Source organism: Phoca vitulina, unplaced genomic scaffold, assembly GCF_004348235.1.
Source record: "Phoca vitulina isolate PV1807 unplaced genomic scaffold, GSC_HSeal_1.0 scaffold9, whole genome shotgun sequence".
NCBI classification, from domain to species: Eukaryota; Metazoa; Chordata; class Mammalia; order Carnivora; family Phocidae; genus Phoca; species Phoca vitulina.
The window spans coordinates 15766675-15788419 of NW_022589712.1; the positions used below are offsets into that span (position 1 = coordinate 15766675).

General features: G+C 44.9%; 1 protein-coding gene across 1 annotated transcript in view; it reads right to left on the reverse strand.

Moving 5' to 3' along the window:
• The window catches only part of MTHFD1L (methylenetetrahydrofolate dehydrogenase (NADP+ dependent) 1 like), a 182811-nt gene extending 164754 nt beyond the window's left edge, over nucleotides 1-18057 (reverse strand). The window contains exons 1-7 of the mRNA XM_032407667.1: nucleotides 17615-18057; nucleotides 10491-10575; nucleotides 9305-9355; nucleotides 9161-9214; nucleotides 5955-6079; nucleotides 4336-4436; nucleotides 1065-1201 (exon numbers count right to left, since the gene is read on the reverse strand). Of these exons, the coding sequence (XP_032263558.1) occupies nucleotides 1065-1201; nucleotides 4336-4436; nucleotides 5955-6079; nucleotides 9161-9214; nucleotides 9305-9355; nucleotides 10491-10575; nucleotides 17615-17838 (777 nt within the window). The 5' untranslated portion in view covers nucleotides 17839-18057. The remainder of the gene's footprint in view (nucleotides 1-1064; nucleotides 1202-4335; nucleotides 4437-5954; nucleotides 6080-9160; nucleotides 9215-9304; nucleotides 9356-10490; nucleotides 10576-17614) is intronic.
• Nucleotides 18058-21745: the final 3688 nt, after the last annotated feature.

Here is a 21745-nt window from a genome sequence, read left to right on the forward strand (position 1 = left end):
CTTCCTTTCCAATCATTACAAATTCTCCCTTTCTTCACATTACGGCACTGTCTAGTAATTCCCATACAGAGCTGATTAGGAGTACTGATAACAGGCACCCTTATATCTTTCCAAATTTTAAAAGAAATGTTTCTAATATTTCATTATTAAATGAAATACTTGCTCTAACTTTTTATAGATATTTACTGGGTTAAGGAATTCCTTTAATTTCCTAGACTAAGAGGTTTTTTAGGAAAAAAATCATAAAGGATTTTATCAAATGACTTTTCTGTATCTATGATGGTGACAGCATAGTTTTTAATCTGATAATGTTGTGAATTATGTCAGGAGATTTTAATGGAATTTTCTGATATTAAACCATGCTTGCAATCCTATGATGACCCAAACCTGGTGCTGGATTTGGTTTGCTAACATTCTGATAATGATTATTTTATCTATGTTCACAGATGGAATGAGCCTGTAATTGCCCTTAAGCATCCTGTCCTCTGGTTTGGACACTCATAAAATGGGTTAGAAAGTGTTCTTTTTCTATTCTTTGGAGAAAAGATTATGATCTGTTTTTTGATGACGGTAGAACTCCTTTTGTTTGCATGTTTGGTGGGTAGACTGATCCAATATCTTTAATGTATGTAAGTCTAATCAATTTTACTTAGATCCATTTTGTAAGTTACATTTTTTAGATGTTTTCATTTCATACAAATTTTCAAATTTACCAGTCTAAATAGTTCATAGCCTCCTTTTTAGAAAATAATTTTTGTTCTGCAGTTATGTCCCTTTGTTCATTCCTAACATTACTGGTGTTCTCTTTTGGTTTTGATTATTTTGGCTAGTGGTGTTTCCATTTTACTAGACTCTTCCAAAAGCCGACTTTTGGCTTAGTTGATAATCTCTGACATATATTTGCTTTGTATTTCATTAATCTCTGCTCTTTATTGTTTTCATCCTTTGAGATTTTCTGCTTGTTCTTTCTCTCACTTCTTATGTTCAATGATTAGCCTATACATTTCTAGTCCTTTTCCAATATAAGCACTTAAAATTATGTTTCCCCCATGAAAGATGCTTACCTTGCTTTGAAGCTGAGGTGTTTTCCACTGGGAGCTCATTGTCATGGACCCTCTCCTCTGGAATAGGCATTGCAGGGCAGCTTCCAAAGACCCATGGGCTCCTATTACCAAGATCTTCTTTCCATCTAAGTTGACACCTATCCACCAAATGGAAATTCAGTATTATAATCAAAACTTCAGAGCCTTTCTCCCATGCAGCTTTAGCGTTAGGAAAAAGAACCTTTTAAAACTTGGCCCTCTGAGCCAAGTTAGAGCCTATAATGACTATCAGCCATGATTTACTCTTTCTTTGTGAATGTTATGGCTGAGTGACTGAGAATCATCATCCTGATCATTCACACAATGGAAAAAGTGTCTACATGGCTTATCTCAGCTTAATGGCTAATGTCTTAGAGGTATGTATTCAAAATTAATCTTCTAATGGAACTTTGGTATATATTTTGGAGGAGTTTTTTTACCGAAGTAGAGTTGCCACACAATGTTACATTAGTTTCAGGTGTACAACAAAGTGATTCGACAAGACTATATGTTACACTGTGCCCACTATAAGCATAGTACTGTCACCATAAACGCTATTTCAATACCACTGACTATATTCCTTTTGCTGTACCTTTTATTCCTATGACTTATTCATTCCATAACTAGAAGCCTGTACTTCTACCCCCCTTCACCCATTTTGCCCACAAACCCTGCATGGCAACCACCAGTTTGTTCTCTATGTTTATGGGTCTGTTTCTGCCTTTGTTTGTTTTTTAGATTCCACATATAAGTGAAATCATATGATATTTGTCTTTCTCTGACTTATTTCACTTAGTATAATGCCCTCTAGGTCCATCCATGTTGTCACAAATGGTAAAACCGCACTTTTTTTTTTTTTAAAGATTTTTTATTTATTTATTTGACAGAGAGAGACACAGCTAGAGAGGGAACACAAGCAGGGGGAGTGGGAGAGGGAGAAGCAGGTTTCCCGCTGAGCAGAGAGCCCAGTGCGGGGCTCGATCCCAGGACCCTGGGATCATGACCTGAGCCGAAGGCAGACGCTTAACGACTGAGCCACCCCAAAACCTCACTCTTTTTTATAGCTGAATAATATTCCATTGAATATGTATACCACGTCTTCTCTATCCATTCATTTATCAGTAGATACTTAGCTTGCTTCCATATCTTGGCTATTGTAAATAATGCTGCAGTAAACATAGGGGAGCATGTTATCTCTTGGAATTACTGTTTTCATTTTCTTTGGGTAAACACCCAGGTAGTGGAATTACTGGATCATATGGTATTTCTATTTTTAATTTTTTGAGGAATCTCCATACTGTTTTCCAAAGTGGCTGCACCAGTTTGCAATCCCACCAACAGTGCACGAGGGTTCTTTTTTCTCCACATTTTCATCAACACTTGTTATTTCTTTTGTTTTTGATTCTAGCCATTCTGATTGGTGTGAGGTGATATCTCATTGTGGTTTTTATTTGCATTTCCCTGATGATGAGTGATATTGAGCACTCTTTCATGTGCTTGTAGGCCATCTGTATGTCTTCTTTGGAAAAATGTCTATTCAGACATTTCTAATATTTTTTTTTAAAGATTTTATTTATTTGACAGGGAGATAGAGAGAGAGCACAAGCAGGGGGAGCGGCAGGCAGAGGGAGAGGGAGAAGCAGGCTCCCCACTGAGCAGGGAGCCGGACATGGGGCTCGATCCCAGGACCCTGGGATCATGACCTGAGCCGAAGGCAGATGCTTAACCGACAGCCACCCAGGTACCCCAGACATTTCTAATATTTTAATTGGATTATTATTATTATTGGGTATTGAGTTGTAAAAGTTCTTTATATATTTGGCATATTAAATATTTTGCAATTTTTGTTTGATGGTTGTATGTTTTGGTATGGAGGAGGGACATTTGCTTCTCTTTTACTAAGCTGGAATAGAGAAAAATTTAGTTAGTTAAATTTTTATATACTCAGCTAGAAAGTCCTTAAAATATATAAAACACACAGTAATAATTTACTCATCAATCTGATAACCAAGAAAAAGAAATTGTTCATTTCTATGTCACTGACATAAAAGAGAAAGGTCAAGGGGAGAACAATGGAAATTATGGAAATTAAATACTGATTATTGAAAGAGATACTGCTCACTGATAAATCCCAATCAAGGTTTCCACACCCTGAACTATATCTGACAGCTTCCTCATTTAAATGTTAAATGTAAGTTTTATTTACATTTACATATTGACAGATTTGAGAAGTTGAAACTTGGAACATTTTTCATTGTGGTTATTTTGAGTGTTTCCTGAGAGAAGCCGAGCCTTTGTTCACAACAGGCCACTCATCTTTACCAGTTTCTTTTTTTTTTTTTTTAAAGATTTTTTATTTATTTATTTGACACAGAGAGAGACAGCTAGAGAGGGAACACAAGCAGGGGGAGTGGGAGAGGGAGAAGCAGGCTTCCCGCTGAGCAGGGAGCCCGATGCGGGGCTCGATCCCAGATACTCTGGTTTCTCTTCAGATCGCATAAATCTTTCATCTTTTACCAGTTTCTTTTTAAAACTATAATACAGTTAATCTTGTTAGAAAAATCTGTCATAGTCATTTGTATCTCCCAGATGATGAGAAAAAGAGCCGACTTTGAATATCACTTGTTTCTATGTTGAGTATCACTTGTATTATCTATGTTTCAGTTAGAATCTTCTGGAAAGAAATCCTTATTTAAAAATCACGTTAAGGGGCGCCTGGGTGGAGGGCGCCTGGGTGGAGGGCGCCTGGGTGGAGGGCGCCTGGGTGGCTCAGTCGGTTAAGCAACTGCCTTCGGCTCAGGTCATGATCCCAGGGTCCTGGGATTGAGCCCTATGTTTGGCTCCCTGCTTGGCAGAGAGCCTGCTTCTCCCTCTACCTCTGCCTGCTGCTCTGCCTACTTGTGCTCTCTATCTCTGTTAAATAAATAAATAAATAAATCTTAAAAAAAAAAAGGGGGGGGGCGCCTGGGTGGCTCAGTTGTTAAGTGTCTGCCTTCGGCTCAGGTCACTGTCCCAGGGTCCTGGGATTGAGCCCCACAGCGGGCTCCCTGCTCAGCGGGAAGCCTGCTTCTCCCTCTCCCACTCCCCCTGCTTGTGTTCCCTCTCTTGCTGTGTCTCTGTCAAATAAATAAATAAAATCTTTAAATAAATAAGTAAATAAGTAAATAAATAAATAAAATAAAATAAATAAAAATAAATCAAGTTAAGTCCCAAAAAAGGGAAAATTGGAGCATTTCTGAAGGAGCAATCATACCTGACTTTTCAAGAAGTTCAATCACAGCTCTGGCCACAGGTGAGATGTAACATTCATGGGCATCTCCACGGACCAGCCTCCCCAGGTTTATGTCTGTTACTCTGAATTTGAAAAAAAGGAAAGTTGTAAGTCAAAACTTGGTCAAAACTCACTCATCTATAACTCACACGTATTAATCCCAAATAATATCCCCATCAATGTTGGACAGATAGGCTATATTAAATCATCAAATATAAATTAAGGAGTGGGCAGGAATGAAGACCACTAGTTTCTTAGAGCAGTCCCTTGGGAAACTCTGCAGTGGCCCCTGTGGGTTGGGACAACCTTGGGAATTCTGGTTCTGCCCAGATAGCAGGACCAGAGCATAAGGCCATGCAAGGCCTCGCTGTTACACCACTGTCATGTAGCCAAACTCACTTTCCTTGAGGGCATTTATATCTCAATCAGTATCAAAATCCAGGACCAATCCTAGAAATCTGGGGTGACCTAGCAAGACGTGGGATTCACAAGTCTGATCCCCATTTAACATCAGTACTTCCCTCCATGGTCACTCAGAAATAAAATCCGAGTGACCATGTACTTTGAATGGCTTCTGTGCTCTTCCTCATTCAAATCCAGGACCGAATGGTCCGTAACTATCTAGCTGAAACCGACGGTCTCAATACAAGTTAGTAACAAAATGGAGACACAGAAAAGTTTTCACAAAAGATTTGAAATTACACTTTGATACCTTCAGGTTCTGGATGTTTTCTCATTGATTAGGGCTTCTTCTCCTCTCTAGTTAGTCTAGTACTGGATCAGAGGTTTTCATGACAACATCTCAACCTGTGTTTGGGTCTATCCTCGGTCTGAGGGCCCACAGAGGCTAGAGTAACGGAAGGAGCCTGGGTGTGTCCGCCAGGCGGCAGCCTTCCAATCCAGCCCCCATGAGACACACTGGATTGGGAGTTTAATTTTTCAATTTGCTTATAACCTTGTAACGCTAAATACCTGATGTTCTTTTTGGTCGCAGTACAAAACATTTCCTATTTCCATGTAGGAAAATGAGGTTTTTACTCTCCATCAAATCGCCCACATGAATGGGCAGTACTCCTTGTCCCGTGAAGCAGATGTCTTGCCAGATGTGAATCAAAGACACAGTATTAGCACACCACATATTTATAGTTCTTCCCCTCTAATTTCAAATAAAACCTTGTGTTATGAATAAAAGTGCTTGTTTCGCTTTTCTCAACTGGCCTGGCACTAAGGAAGCATGTGGGACTGCTGGTGACTCAGGACTCTGGGGTGTTTCTTTGGTCTGGCAGAATTTTCAAGGAAAACCTTATTTAGAAGAGGAAGGCTGGTCAAGGACTCCATAAGTCAGGCAGGAGGTTACGAAGTGACAATGTGAAGGACGTTACTTCCAGAAAGGCACCCAAGCCAAGAGCAAGTACCCATTCCAAAATATGTAACTTTCTTATACGGAATTTAAAAAGCCCTCAAATTCCTGAACTAGTTAAAGGATTTCTTCCACTCTTAATTACGGACACAGCTGAAACAGTGGAACTAAAAGGAAAAAAAGTCACAGTAGAAAACTCATTTAGCAATGAGACTTGATTTTTTCTTTTATATTTTCTCACCCATCCACATCTTTTTCTGGTTTCAAGGCATTGAGGACTTTGTTGCTAAATGAGTTCTCGGAGATCTGAAGGGCAAGGCCATGTACTCTGGTGTCTTCGTTAATCTTCAAGATTTCATCTATAATCTACAGAGAAAAAAAAAACAACCCTAAAATCAGTATTACAAAAATAAGACCCAACAGAAGAAGCTTTACATTAAAAAAAATAGATTCATAAAAATGCATCATTTCTTTTTCACTCCTTGTTGAAGACTTGCTGTAAAGCAGAATGAAGAAAGTCTATTTTCTCTTTTCATCATGTTTATAAAAGCTTTCAAAAGCAGCGCAGAATTTTAGTGACTTCTTAATCTTTCTTATTGTGCTACTCCCTGCCACAACAGAACCAAACCAAACCAAACCAAACGTTGAGTTAGGCAAAAGATAATTCCACGATTATATTTGAGTGAAACACACTGCCAGCCTTCAGGGAGACCAGGAGGCACGAATCTCAAGAGTTCCAAACTGGCCCAGACAAGCCTGTGTTTCAAATGCAACGTGTTCAACAAAACCTTCCCAACTGTCAACCCCAAGAAGCCATCACTCAAGTCCTCATGTTCCCTGGATCTGAATGGACCCAGAAAGCATTTCCAAAGGCTTGTGATTGATAAATTCGAAGCACAGATATCTCCTTTTTATAGGAAACACTAAAATAATTCACTATTTCTGAAAAAGACCAAAGTACAGCTTGGGAAGGTAATGTAAAAATGTAAAAGCTAATGAATGGCTAAGTGTGTCTTTCAATAAGAAATGCTCTATCTCTCTATCTCTATTTTATGCCAGGAGATAACATATGGATTCATTTCACTTCACAATATTATTCGTTCATAAGTAAAAGAGATACCAGCCCACGGATATGGGTCTCACTGTGAGAAGTGTTGCGTTACCACCTCTGTTTCACTGTCCAGCAAAAATCACTGTGGTATTTCCACCCGGTAAGAGAGGAAAACGCTATTTGATACACAAAAACCAGGAAGAAAACTTTGTTTCATTTATTCACCATGCTTTCATTCATTCAACAGATATTGCATGTTTTGAGTACCTATTCTGTGCCAGTTCTAAGACAGGAAATACAGTTGCGAATAAAGTGCCTGCCCCCCGAGAGCTTATATTCCAGTGGGGAAGACATGAGGGAAAACGAAAAATAATAATGGTATAATCTCTGGAAATGGTAAATGATGGTAAAGAAAACTAAAGCAGATTAAGCAAGGTAAAGGGCTAATGGAGTAATGGCGGGTTGGGGGTGGTCGGAGGGAGTGACATCGAACGAGAGCCCAGAATGCAGTGAGGGGTCTGTGGTTACCCGTACCTAGGATGTGGCAGACGCAACAACGAAATCTTAATTAATAAATTAAGATCCTTACTCTTTTCCAACATAATAATAACACCACAATACAAATTTACATTTACTAGAATGTCAGAGAAAAATAGGGAATAGATGACTCCGTCAAAAAATAAGTCAGGGAATAGAAAAGGTGAAGGGCTAGCAATACCAGGGGCAAACAACCCAAATGCAGACAATGGGTGTCCTTCTGCAAAGGGGCAACAAATGTCTCTGCATTTGTTAATGCTGGTACGTCAGGGGTCAATATCTGTAATATATTATAAAGACAAGTGTGGCAGAAACGATTTGCCCAGATACAGTTTCCCTTCTTCTTCAGCAATAGACTCTTGGTTTTTAGGCGCTGTAATAAATGTTAGATCATTTGATGATTTCCACCTGGTGGAAAGACTATTATTTCCCAGGCTTCCTGGCCAAGCAATGAGGTTCAGGCCACTGGCATGGAAGCATAACTGAAGCATAACTGTGACTTTCAGGAAACTGCTCCTGAAGGGAAGAGACTGGGGGCCTGTCTTTTGTCGTTGTCCTTCCTTTTTCTTGCTGGTGACAAGAAGTTGTTGAACTGAGCCCCATGATCTGGGAAAACAAGGAAGGCTAAAAAAGTCCCCCCACCCTCTGTGTACTGCAAAGAACCAAGTACAGGCCCTAAAAATGCCCATTCACTGTCTCATAAATGATGAGGTGAGCTACTTGCCTCCATCTGAACAAAATGCTGAAAACGTTAAGTTTCCTTCCTTCCCCTAGGTTGCTAAACTTTGACCCACCCTTCACTTGGTTAGCAGACAATCCCTTCTGAGAAGAGTCTGGCCTCAGGGTAAAACATCTTCTGGCCTGCTATCCCATCAAGGTCCTCTCTCATCCCACTTTCTCACACTGGGTTCTTTCTGGCCTTCTCTACCCCTCCCTGTAAAAGAAAAACCCTTTGGCCTACCTCTCAGAGGATTACAGATCTTATGGTCAGAGTATACTCCCTATTGCAATATCCTTTTCAATTATGTCTCTCCTTACTAAGTCTGGATTTATCTGACACTGACTAGAATGTGGATGTGATCTGCAGAGTTGAATCCGCCATTTGGATACGAGATAGTCCAACAGACGATAGAGCAGCAAGATCGAAGGAGCCTAAGTTTCTGGTGACCCTGTGATGCCACAATACCAGCCTGCTTCTAAACTTTACTTATGTACGAGAAAAATAAACTTCCGTGTTATTTCATATTCTGTTACTTGACGTTTTCCATCATGGACAGTCAAATCAAATCTTCACTGCCACAGCCCGTCTGAAGAAAGGCTAGTCACAGAAGGGCCAAATGCTAGCATGGCCCGTGGTCCAATTTCCTCACCACTACTTATGGGGGTGGCTGCTTCTCCCAGCCTTGAGATGACACTTGCAAAGGCTATTACTCCCAGAACATTTGCCTGGAAAGGACGCTGAAGATTATCTCATCCTATTCCTTTATTTTCTTAATAAGGCAACTGTGACACAAGGAAGCCAAAGGAATGGCCAAGGACCAACAACCCGTCATGACAGGGCGAAACCAGAACTAGTCCTCCAGACCCCGACAGCCAGACAATTTCCACTAGACACTGCTGCGGCAGCCAAAAAACACAACCCTGGTCACCAAGTCTAACTCAAGTCTTCAACAGAAACATGTATTAAGGGACAAACAGATCAAGGAGCATTTATACCAGAGGGAAAAGTGAACTCTTCCCTCTAAGAATTCAGCCACAAAGACAAGACTGATCTTTTCGAATGACAACTAAGAGATGCTAACAGGTATATTATGTCTAAAGAGGAAAGCACCCTCTGTTCAAGTGCCCGTGGTCGTTACCTCGGCTTCACTGCTATCCGGAGGAAGGCAAATGTGAGTGATGTTCAGACCAGCCTGCAAAAGGAACACAAAGTTGTTCTGTCACTGTGAGAGAATGTAGCGTCAAAAAATTAAGATGAATTTGTAGAATTCAACAATCCTCACCTCCTCTGCCAAATTCTGGTTTATTTCCTGCATCAAGTTATCATCACCTGCCTTAGGAGATGGGAGTAAGAAGGAGAATGTAACACCAACAAAAATATCTTCACAAAGCACAAAACGTAATACAGAGACTAATTTTGTGGTTATAAATTATCCAATTTATTAGAAAGAGAAGGAAATGCAGAATCTTATTGCTCACAGAAGGAGACTAATAGCTGGTATTTATTGACATATCAATTCTCAGCTTTCAAATTATGTTACTTTTAAAAAGTAATAGCCCTCCTAAGGCTCATGTAGCCACCCAGCCAGCCCCCTTTCTAAAGGGTGTTTGGACACCACAGACAGGACTTTAGATGACTTGTCCGTAGCTGGAAACCCATCAGCAAGCAGAATCCCAGGAGGTCCAGGCTCAGATCATCACTTTTCTTTCAACCTTCTGGCTTGCCTAGCTTTGTAGGGGATGTGGAGACAGACCCCAAGAATGCAAGTGACTTGAGCATAGCTCCACAGTCTTGAAAATCACAGCGCCGATGGCATTCCAGGCTGCTATTCTGACACATTACATGCGTGCCAAAATGAGGTGGCGGCCCACCTGCTGTGCTGTGTGAGCTTCCAGGCTTGGCTCACCTCCTGACTGCCCTGCACCTGTTACCCCATAGGGGTGCCAAGAAGGAGGGCAAACAGCACCAACTACAGTTGGGAACGAAGGGGCCGCAGTCAAGAGATGTACATGAAATGCCAAGTCCTTCTGACATGTATTGACGTGTGGCCCTTCAGGCTTATGGCAGGCTTTACCAGGTTTCGTAGTAAGATTATCAAGCCTCCTTCTTCCACAGAAACAAAGGGGGAACTTTTCCCCTTATCACGTTCAAGTCACATCTGATAAGCATCTCTGAGCACATATGGACACAATAATGTCCTACGTAACACAACTGATGTGGGTGCCTACCTCCTAACCTCTCAAAGCAACTCACAAAAGACCCATTCAAGCAGGGAGGTAACTAACCAGTGACCTGGTAGAAGCAAAATGACCAAAGGAAGAGGGACATGACCATATTTTCATGTCTGCCCTCTCCTCCCTGTTAAGACCACTTTTGTGACAAGAAATGCCCTGGTCTTCTGCGGACAATTCTCTTCTACATTGAAAGGCATCCTAAAAGAGTAGCACTGAACCATGGTCTCAGCTTACCTGAATAATAGCAAGCACCGGCTTAAAGGTAGGGTTTTTTTCTTGCAATAAATTCAGAACCTCTTTTGAATTCTGAATGACTTCTCTGCATTGAGAAAGAAAACCAACACACAGTCATGTCTTTGTTAATGACTAGAAAGGACTGATCCAACACATTTTCCTAGAAAGTTCGTTCCTGTAAGTGAAAATAGTTAGACGACATAAGGATGCGCTCCAAGCGTGGGAAGTGCGGCGAGGAGGGGCAGGATAACCATCTTGAAGTACAACACAGAGTAAACTGTGACCGTGTGATTTTAAAAATAAGCAGAGGCGTGCAAACTAGATGTTAACAATTATTTTCCAGGGGTGAATTCTCTTGTATTTTCCAAGTTGACTGTAATAAAACCCTTGCGTTTCTTTTAAAATAATCCCCTTCCTCCACCCACATCCATCCCTAGGGGGCCCCATGGGGACTGCAAACATTGGTGGGGGGAGGGTAGCAGAGACTGGGGAGGGGGCTTGCTGTCAGATAAACGGGTGGGTCACGGATAAATCCTAGGTCCCAGAATTCAAAGGAATGTGAAGGGAGAGGGTGGGGAAGAAACAGAGGGGAAGGGAGGGGGAGGTTGGAGGAAGGGTTGCAGGGGAGGGATAGGAAAAGGGAAGTGGGGGAAGAGAAGGGTGGATGGGAACGGAAACACTAGGGCTGCATTAGAATTTGATACTCTCCCCAGGCCTCTTACGGAGAGAGCCTGTCAGTCCTCCTCGGGGTGCCCCGCCACCCAAGTCTGCATTTGGACTTCCTAAAAGTCCCAGCAGGTGCCATCACCACCTTAGTACCACTGGTGGGAGGAGGACAAGGGGTGCCAGCCCAGGCAGGGCAGACCTAGGTGATGTGGTACAAGTCACGTGCTTCTTCTGCAGTCTTCTGGGATGAGCGATTGCAGACTCCTTCACCCCCATCACTGTGACGTGGTCCTCACCTGCATACGAAGTTGGCTTTTCTTCTCTCATGATAATAGACAAAAGGTTCAGCCAAGGCAGCACCCAGGCCCTGTGTTAAGACCGTCTTTAAGTTTTGTTTTCTATCTGATAGGGTCTTACGTGTACCGAACAGCTTCCAAAAACTACAAGGTGAAGTTCCAGCCAGATAGCATCAGCAGTACATGGCTGAGGGCACAAGGGCATTGCTCAGTTTTGCCCAGTTTTCAAAGAAGCTGCTGAGCACACTGGAGGAAGCTGCTCTTCAGTAGGTAGATGAAAAGAGAGGGGTGCTCAGGAGGCAGAAAGGCTTTAAAACTCAACCAGGATGAGCCTTCCCACCTGACACTGGGCTACCCGAGGCAGAATAGGGAGGCATGCAACTGTACGTGGCCTGTGAAGATTTTCGTCTGTTTTGTTTCTAAACAATTGGCTGAAGCAACTTAATTCTCCGAGAAAAAACTGTATTATTGTGTTGAATAACTGAGACTATGTGAAAGTTTACAAATTGCCTTATAAATGAGCACTAAAATCTCCTGTCCAATAATGTGTGGCTGAGGGCCACATGCTACGCTGTTTCCCTGCCTTTCATGACTGTTAATTTGGGCCGAGTGGGTCCTTACTTCTGCCTGGTTCCGGAAGTCACTGGAGCGTAGGACCCAAGTGGTTTTTGGCAATGTGCATGAGGATCACCTGGGCAGCTTGGTAAGAAGCAAGGTTTCTGTGTCTCACCCCAGAAAGTCAGATTCGACAGGGCTGGGTGAGGCCCAGGAACGTGCATTTTCAACAAGGGAGCCAGGTGGCTCTTAGGCTTGGGTAGAAGGGAAACAGCCATGCACCAGGACGTGGGCCTCCAACGGACCTGCATGATCAGTTTACTGAATCTCTAACCAACTCCAGTAGCCTCATCCGTGAAACAGGTGTCCTATGGCTACCCTAGGACACTAAAAAATACTCATTTGACAGCAACAATTTCCCCAAAAAACTGTTCATAGCCTTGACCACCACCCTCAATAGCGTGAAGGGACCAAACACTTCTATAAAAGCACAAACCTGTCACCAACAAAGCAAATAAAGCTGGCTAGTTCTCCCCACCTCTTGTAAGTGTGATGTTTCATTCTTTGGGGTTATTCATGATTCCTACAGTGACAATTAAAGTAAGTATGAAAGCAGTCACCAGGCTTAACAGATCTAAAAAGTAGCATAAATGTTTCTAATCAGAGATTTTCTCACTCCTGGGAGAAAAGCTGCCTTGTCAATTTCCAGCTAGAAGGAATGTGTGACTCTCCAGCCAGGCTGCCAGGTGTCATTACTGAAGAAGATTGTAAGAATTTATAATGTAACTAGTAGATTAAAGTATCTACTACTGGAAAAGACTTCAATTACCTCCATTTTGACCTTTAACTTTTTTTTTTAAGATTTTATTTATTTATTTGACAGAGAGAGAGACAGCGAGAGAGGGAACACAAGCAGGGGGAGTGGGAGAGGGAGAAGCAGGCTTCCTGAGGAGCAGGGAGCCCGATGTGGGGCTTGATCCCAGGACCCCAGGATCATGACCTGAGCCGAAGGCAGACGCTTAACGACTGAGCCACCCAGGTGCCCCTGACCTTTAACTTTCTAATTGATGAAATTCTTCCTTCCAGCTTATCTCTTAACTCAGGCAAAAGACTTGGAAGGCAAAGCATCCCTAGATGGGGGGGAACACAAACCACTCCCTCAAGCAATAAGGACTGCCCTGAGCCAGCAAGACCCCACCGGTGATTGACCCCAAGACAATGACCCGACCTTGACCGCCCACCTGCCTGTACCCACCAACCTGAGTCCCACATTTTCCTTATATAAACCTAGAAGTATTTGCAGCACTTGGGAGACAGTCTTTGAGATATTAGTCCACTATCTTCCCGGTGTTGGCCTCACTGAAATAAATTTCCTTCTTGTCTCACCCCTTGTCTCTCTGCCTTTGGATTTGGTCAGCGGTGAGTAGCTGAACCTGCTGGTCTGGGACCTTCAGAGGCAGGTGCTCTCGCATGCCGGCGCCCAAGTTAGGCTAGCACTCACTCTACAACATGTCGGTCTCCCCTTGGCTGGGAAATAATGTGTCCACCGGGCATAAGGCTGCTGGAATAATGACCTCACTTCTCAGTCTCCCTTGCAGCTAGCTGTGGCCACGCCGGAGTCTCAGAGGCAGCCGCTGACGAGGTTATTTAAAACTACCAATTTAAGGACATCCCTGAATGCAGAGCCCCTTTATTGATTTCAAAGGCAAAAGAGGTACCAGTGCACACATAGGGTTAAAATTTCCAAAACAGTGTCTTCTAAGGACAGCCATCAGTATTCGGAGAAATAGCCCAGGCTGAAAGCACCGCAGAGCAGTTTAATAAACCTACAGCACTGGTAATTTCGTGGATACATTCAATATAATAGTAACAGTAGTATGGACACAACTGAGGATGGTTTGGATGACTGGGTACTTCCTATGAACACTTCCACTCATTTTCCTCTTTAAGAGAATTCGGAGCGTGAGCTGCACATGGCATCGGCTAGAGAGCACATTTCCCGGTTCACCTGTGACTGGATGGGCTCATGACATTAATTGCTGGCCAACAAGGTTGTGAGCACTGGCCAGATGGAGGCGAGGAACGTGCGGCTAAGAGAAAGATCCACCAGCACCCTGGCCCCCTTTCCCTCGTGCTGGCTGGGAGGCAGGTGCTGGAGCAGTAAGCAGGCATCATAGGGTCATCATCCTACCTTCCCTGTCTGCCTCCCTCTGGACGCTAAGGTCCACAACACTTGGCGGTATCTTGATTAAAGCAGCTTAGCCTGCTTCCTACTCATGCATAGGGCTGATCTGGGAGCTCGAATCTTATTTGCTGTGTTTCACCCAATTTCAGATACAGAATGAAAGACATGCCACTGTTTTACAAACCCCTAAGAAAGAAAAACAAGCTGGCAGTTAAACTATGGCACAATCTTTTCTTCACAGATGGTGTATTCTGTAAGTATTAAAAGAATTTTTAAGACTGATTTAGATATAGATATTTTGTTTGCCATAAACCACTCGTATGAGCATAAAAAGTAAAACTACCAAACTGAAACATTCCTAAAACTTCTTCACATTCAGGATATGACTCTTCTGAGTGACTTAAAAAAAAAAAAGTATTTAATCTGTATACTCAGCGTGGGGGCTCGAACTCATGACCCTGAGATCAAGAGACGTGCGTTCCTTGGACTGAGCCAGCCAGGCACCCCAAGTGACTTTTTTGATTCAAGAGTCCTTGACGGCAGTTTCTTTTTTTCCCCCCATTCAATATCACCCTCTATGCCATCAAAGGTGTTAGTGATGTGGCATTTTTTGAAAAACCGTATCACTTTTGTCCCTGGGGTTTTCCTTAAATTCCTGACACCCATTCTGCAAGTTTTCTTGTTAGAGCTTTCTCGATTCTACCAGGTATCACTGGGCAGTTGTCAGAAAAAACCAGAAATCATTTCATTTCCTAAAATAGCCCTTCCATGACTTGTTGATGGAAATATTGGGGATTAATGGAGAAATTAGAGGTCACTATGCTTTTGAGGGAGCTTATTCGTTCACTTTTCTGGTATATTTCATGAAATTAAAAAAAAAACAAAACCTAACATACACAGATTTGTGGATATCTCTCCTAGGTGACTCCTAGCTAGGCCCACCTCCCTATTTCCTCCAGTCCTCGGGGAATCTCTTGGAGGAAAGTTTTGTTAGATGATGCACATAAGTCAATTAAGTTACAACAATATGCATGGCCAGGTTCCCACAGGTACAGGCAATGACAAATAGGCGATGACTGTCACGTGACCAACAGCAATTGTCAGACAATCGATTAAAGACTAATTTTGGGGATATTAAAAAATATGCCTTTTAGGATCAGCAGAGTATAGTGATGTCCACAACAACTTTTGAAACTGGTGATAATGGTTCCCATTTTGTATATGAACAGAGATCAAACAGCTTGCCCCAATTCTCACACCTAGGAAGTACTGGAGTCATATTGCAAAGCAAAGCACCTATTCCTTAACCGTAATCCCATGAAGCAGTAATTCATTGTACAACACTTTCTCTTCTTAGTTTAGAACAGAAGGGCCAGCAAACTTTGACACACCAGGTTAAAAACAGCTTTTGCACTTCTAAATGGTTAGAAAAATCAAAATAATAACATTTTGTAGCATGTGAATATCATGTGCAATTCAAATGTCAGTATCCATAAATAAAATTGGCTTTTGTCATTAAAAAAATTATGAAAATTTTTTTTCCTCACATAAAAGTGCCTACATAAATAGCTTCTATTTTGCCTACTGCCCTGCGAAACCTAAACTATTTACTATCTAGTCCTTGGCAGAATTGCTAACCCTTGGCTTAGAATGCTCTAAAATAAATAAATAAATAAATAGCCAATATTTGTGGAGGTCTTGCTATGACAGTTCCTAGGTTATGCATTTTGTACGTGTTCTCTCACGCGTTCCTTTCCAGAACCCTGTGAGGTAGACTACCACTCCCCCACGGGAGTGCCGGAATTGAGACTGCCGCCCAGGGCCAGCAGGATCCTGACCCAGGTCCCCAAATGACCACTCTGTTCATCTCTAAGTCAGGCAATGAAAAGAACATTCATGAATACAATCTACAAATGAACCCAAATCTTGAGCGATGCATTCCCCATCATGTCCCAAGTGGCCACCCTACACATGGCACTCTTTCCAGGAGGAAGCATCTAGCAGTGAACAAGAGACAAGGCCGTGGCCCCACAGAGCTTTCATTCCAGGAGGTTGGGGGAGACAGACAATAAATGAAGAAGAAAGTGTCAGGTAGCCGTAAGAGCTACCCAGAAAATAAGAGGGGGATGGGGTGGTGATTTCTGCCTCCCATACTGTCTTCAAACCCTGACCCACTAAGGGGAGCTCAGCTGTACCCTGGTGAAATTCTAATGACCCGAAGAGAGGTCTTAAGTACTCCTACATTCCGAAAGAAGACAAGATAGTTTAAGCAGAAGGCTCCTTAGAGTCATCGGCTACACCATAAAGGGCTTTGGGAACGGAGGAGGGAAAGGCAATTACTTTCACAAGGAGGGACAGAAGGAAAAAGGAAGAGGATGTGAATGGATGGAGAACAGCCTACTCAGTGACATGGCAACCTGGAACAGGAATCCTCCTTGGGGGTGGAGAGGCAGGTAAGGGCTTTCCCGGCACCTCCAGGTTTGTCCTGAGTGCCTCGCTCCACAGGTTTAGTTCCCCAGTGAACCCACTTCTCCAGGAAGGGCCATTCAAGGCTCTTCCTGCCCTCTCTCCCACTGAGGAACAAGGAGAGGGTGCGGGTGGGGGGAGGAGGGGCACAAGTGGCGTCTCCGGTGGGGGGCAGGGAAAGGCTGGGCCCAGACCTCCCGCAGTTCATCTCTGTATCGGGCGAGAACTTTCTATACGCAGCTGCGCTGGGGACTCCTGGCCCACCCGTGCAGCGATGGGGGGCACGAGTGGGCCCGACTCCTCGGCCGCATTCTGCCTGTTGTCAGGTGGGCCCGGCTCCACGTTAACGCGCCCAGAAAATGATTATGTAACTCAAGAAAGCACGCTTCCCCACCCGCAGGAGGCTGCGGCGCTGCCGGCCGCGGAGGACCGCGCAGGTAGGCGCCGGCGCCCGGCCAAGGCCGCCTCTCCCGGGCCCGGGGCCGCATCACGTCCCCCGCCCGGCCCCGCCCGGCCCCGCCCCGGGCGCCCCTCCTCCTCCGCGCTCCCGCCCTCCGCCGCGCCGCCCCTTCCCCGCCCCGCCGCGCTCGGCGCCGTTGCATCAGAGCCGGCCGGGGTGGCGCACGTGGAGCGGGGCGCGCGGGCCAGGGGCGCGGCACCCGCAGGGGATGCCCATGCCCGCGCCCGCGCGATCCCGTCCCGCGCCGGCCCGGGCGCCGCCGTCCCCCGCCCCGCACAAACTCCCGCCCTGCGATGCCCACGCTCCCCGCGTCAGCCGCCAGGCGCCCGTAACAAGTTAGCACCAAGCACTCCGAGCCGGAGCCCGGCGAAACACCCGCGGGGGGGGTGGGGGGGCCGGGACCTCACCGAGACCTGAGCGCCCCGGACGCCCCACCTCCTGCGTCCCCGGCCGCCGCCACCCGGCACCGGAGCGGCGGCGAGCGCCGGACACTCACCTGACGATCGAGTCCCGCGCCGGGGGCGCCTGGCTGCCCTGGCCGCGGCTGCTTCCGACTTGGGAGTCCCGCAGCCGCCGCTGCCCGAGCAGGCCCTCCCCGCCGCCACAGCCGCCGCCGCCGCCGCTGCTGGCGCGCCAGGGCGCTCGGAGGCGGAGCGGCGGGCCCGGGGGCTGCTGCGGACGGCGGAGCCCGCGCAGGAAGAGCGGCAGGCGCGCGCTCATGGCGCCGGGGCGCAGGCGGGACCCGCGAGGCGGCGAGAGCGAGGGGCGGCGGGCCCTCCGTCCAGGCGGGGATGTGGCTGCGGAGCACAGAGAGGCGGCGGCGTCAGGCTCCTCCGGAGGGTGGCGGGGCGGGCGCCGGGCAGGGAACCGGCTGGCGGGTAACGGGCCGGTGTGGCAGGAAGGACCAGCACCTTCCTCCTCAGCCGGAGCGGGAGCCCCTAGGGGGCACTGCACCTAGAGGCCGTGACGTGGAGAGGGCGGGGGCCTGCGGGACGCGGGGCTGCTCCTAGTGGCCTGGCCCTCGGAGGCAGGCTTTCGGGCACTCCGTCGCTGCTGGAAATCTGACTAGGATAAAAATCGGAGGAGGGTGGGGCGTCAGGGCGGCCTCTGGTCCAGCCCAGAGAGAGAGTACATCCTCCCTCTGCCCACGATGCTGACAAAACCCTGCCCCAGGTGGGAGTTTGCTTCCCGGAAGGCCACTTGGCCGTACCCCAGGCTTAGATACCCGGGCTTGGATTTGTTTAGGCTGGAGGTGGTCTAGCAGTGAAGGATGTGTGGGTCTTGGAGTTCAGAGGCTGACTTGTAGCCTTGGGCGAGTTAATCTTCTGTGAACCTCAGCTGCCTGCACAGTTAAAACGAGATTATCGATACTTTGTTTATAATCTTATCAGGATTATAATTCGCAAGTAAAGCGGGAATATAACTAGTGCAAACTCCAAACACGGGTTTTCCAGTAGCTAAACACTGTACAAAGTACTGGAGTGCCATTTCATTTAATCCTAACAAATGTATAGATCTTTCTGGAGTCATGATGAGGTTACCTTCTGATAAAGCGATCCTAAAATTGAAACTATGTAAATTGAAAATGCATCGAATACTCCTAACCTACTGAACATCATAGGTTAGCCTAGCCTACCCTAAAAGTGCTCAGAACACTTACTGTAGCCTATAGTTGGGCAAAATCATCTAACACAGAGCTTGTTTTATAATAAAGTGTTGAGGGGCGCCTGGGTGGCTCAACTGGTTGGGCGATTGCCTTCGGCTCAGGTCATGATCCTGGAGTCACTGGATCGAGTCCTGCATCGGGCTCTGTGCTTGGCAGGGAGTCTGCTTCTCCCTCTGAGCCTCCCCCCTCTCATGTGCTCTCTCTCTCATTCTCTCTCTCTCAAATAAATAAATAAAATCTTTAAAATAATAATAATAATAATAAAGTGTTGAGTATCTCATGTAATTTATTGAATGTTGCGCTGAAAGTGGAAGAAAGAGTGGTTATATGGGTACAGATTGGTTGTCAGTATATGGGTTGTTTACCCCTGTGACCACGTGGCTGACTGGGAGCCTCCTCTGGCTACAAAACTGCCCAGAATGAGGAGAGCATACTGCTGTGTATTGATAGCCCAGGAAAAGAAAAAATCTGGTTGCAGTTCCATATCTACTGAATGCTTATTGCTTTCACACCATCATGAAGTGGAAAAATCGTAAGTTGAACAGTCATAAGTCAGAGACTGTCTGTAATGTGTTGAATATTGTCCTGACTTTCAACCTGGGGGAAATGGGTCCAGAGAGGTCAGTTGTATGGAGGTTTGCCTGAGTCAAATGATCATGTTCTTAATCCCTTTTTTTTTTTTTAAATCCCCTTTATTTATTTATTTGAGAGAGAGAGAGAACGAGCAGGGGGGAGACAGAGAAGTAGATTCCTGCTGAGCAGGGAGCCCCATTCGGGGCTTGATCCCGGGACTCCAGGATCATGACCTGAGCTGAAGGCAGACAACCAACCAACTGAGCCACCTAGGCGCCCCTGGTCATGTTCTTAATCTTATACTATTGCCTGCAGTTTTCATTATAGGGTGATGGCCTCATTTGACACAATTTGACTTTGTAGGGGAGAGGAATACTTAACATTGCCACAACCCTGTGAGGTGGGTATTACTACCATTTTATATTGGAGGAAACAAAATCACAGAAGTTATGCCTTGCACAAGCATATGAATATTGGAAAGGAGACTTGAGTGGTTCATTCACCTGCTGCCAGTGATGATCTTGGGCAAATCATAAACCATTTGGAGGCCTGTCTCATTATAAATTGGTGGCCATTCATTTAGCAGACATTCATTGGACACTAGTGAACATGCACAACTGGTCACCAAGATGAAAATCACCCAGTCCATAGGGAGTATATGGGAGATATCTGCATCATCCTCTTAATTTTGCTGTGAATCTAAAACTACTCTAAAAAATAGTCTTAAAAAAAATTACCCAGTCTCTGTTCTCAGGAAGTTCCAATGGTAGCTCCGCCACAATAGTGACAATTAGCTACTCCACCTAATGAGTGCTGACAATAGTGATATTTAAAATCACAGTGGAGACCATATATTGTATGATCCTAATTACAGGAAATGCCCAGAATAGGCAAATCTGTAGAGACAGAAAATACATTAGTGGTTGCTTAGAGCTAGGAGTAGGGGGAATGGGGAGGTGATAGCTAATGGGTACAGTTGATGAAAATGTTCTAAAATTAATGGTGGTGATGGTTGCACAAATTCATTAATATTCTGAAATCATTGAATTGTACACTTTAAAAAAAAAAAGATTTTTTAGGGGTGCCTGGGTGGCCCAGTCAGTTAAGCATCTGTCTTTGGCTCAGGTCATGATCCCAGGGTCCTGGGATCCAGTGCCACACCAGGGAGCCTGCTTCTCCCTCTCCCTCTGCCCCTCCCCCACCCCCACTTGTTCTCTCTCTCCCTCTGTGTCAAATAAATAAATAAAATCTTTAACCCCCAAAATTATTTATTTATTTGAGAAATAGAGCAGAGCGTGCAAGAGAGAATACGAGTGGGGAGAGAGGGGCAAAGGGAGAGGGAGAAGCAGGCTCCCTGCTAAGCCGGGAGCCTGACGCAGGGCTCGATCCCAGGACCCTGGGATCATGACCTGATGCGAAGACAGATGCTTAACTGACTGAGCCACCCAGGCGCCCCTGAATTGTATACTTTAAATGGGTGAATTGTATGATATGTGAATTCTATGTCAATAAAGCTGTCCCCCCCCCCCCAAAAAAAAGGCTTGTGAGATAAGGTGTTGGGAGTGCTGGGGTTTAACTGTTCTGGAGGAGAATTGGAGACAACAAAGGATCTGATGCTTGAGCTGAGTGGTCTTTAAAAATATATATACTATTGGGCGCCTGGGTGGCTTGTTGGTTAAGCTAAGCGACTGCCTTCGGCTCAGGTCATGATCCCGGAGTCCCGGGATCGAGTCCCGCATCGGGCTCCCTGCTCGGCAGGGAGTCTGCTTCTCCCTCTGACCCTACCCCCTCTTGTGCACTCTCTTTCTCAAATAAATAAAAATAAAAATCTTTAAAATATATATATATATAAATATACTATTTATTTATAATCTACAGAGGAGCATAAAGTAAAAAATAAAATCACTCATAACACTATCACTGAAACATAACAATTAATTTCGATCTTATTTGAAATTATTTTATAAAATTGCAACCATACTATATATATGCATATGTATGTGTATGTGTGTGTGTGTGTATATATATACATATATATATGTCTCTTCTTCACTTACTATATATCTGATTTAATGATGTTAGAAAGGAGAACATTTGAAAAAATGGTTATATATTATAACCTATTTTGTGGGTAGACCATAATTTATTTTACCTCTCCCTGTTGCTGGTTGTATTGTTTCCAGTTTTCGATGTGACAGTGCTGCTGCGAATATCCTTTCATTCGTCAGTAGCTCTGTAATGAGATCCTTCTGTGTGCTAGGGAAGAATGGGAAGAAGGTTGACAGGAAGGGGGTGGAAGGTGGGGGGTGTCACTGACCTCTCAGTCATCCTTTGCTGAAGCAGTTCTCAGAAAACTCAGAACTAGTAGTTGTTAAACTGAGAAAGAAA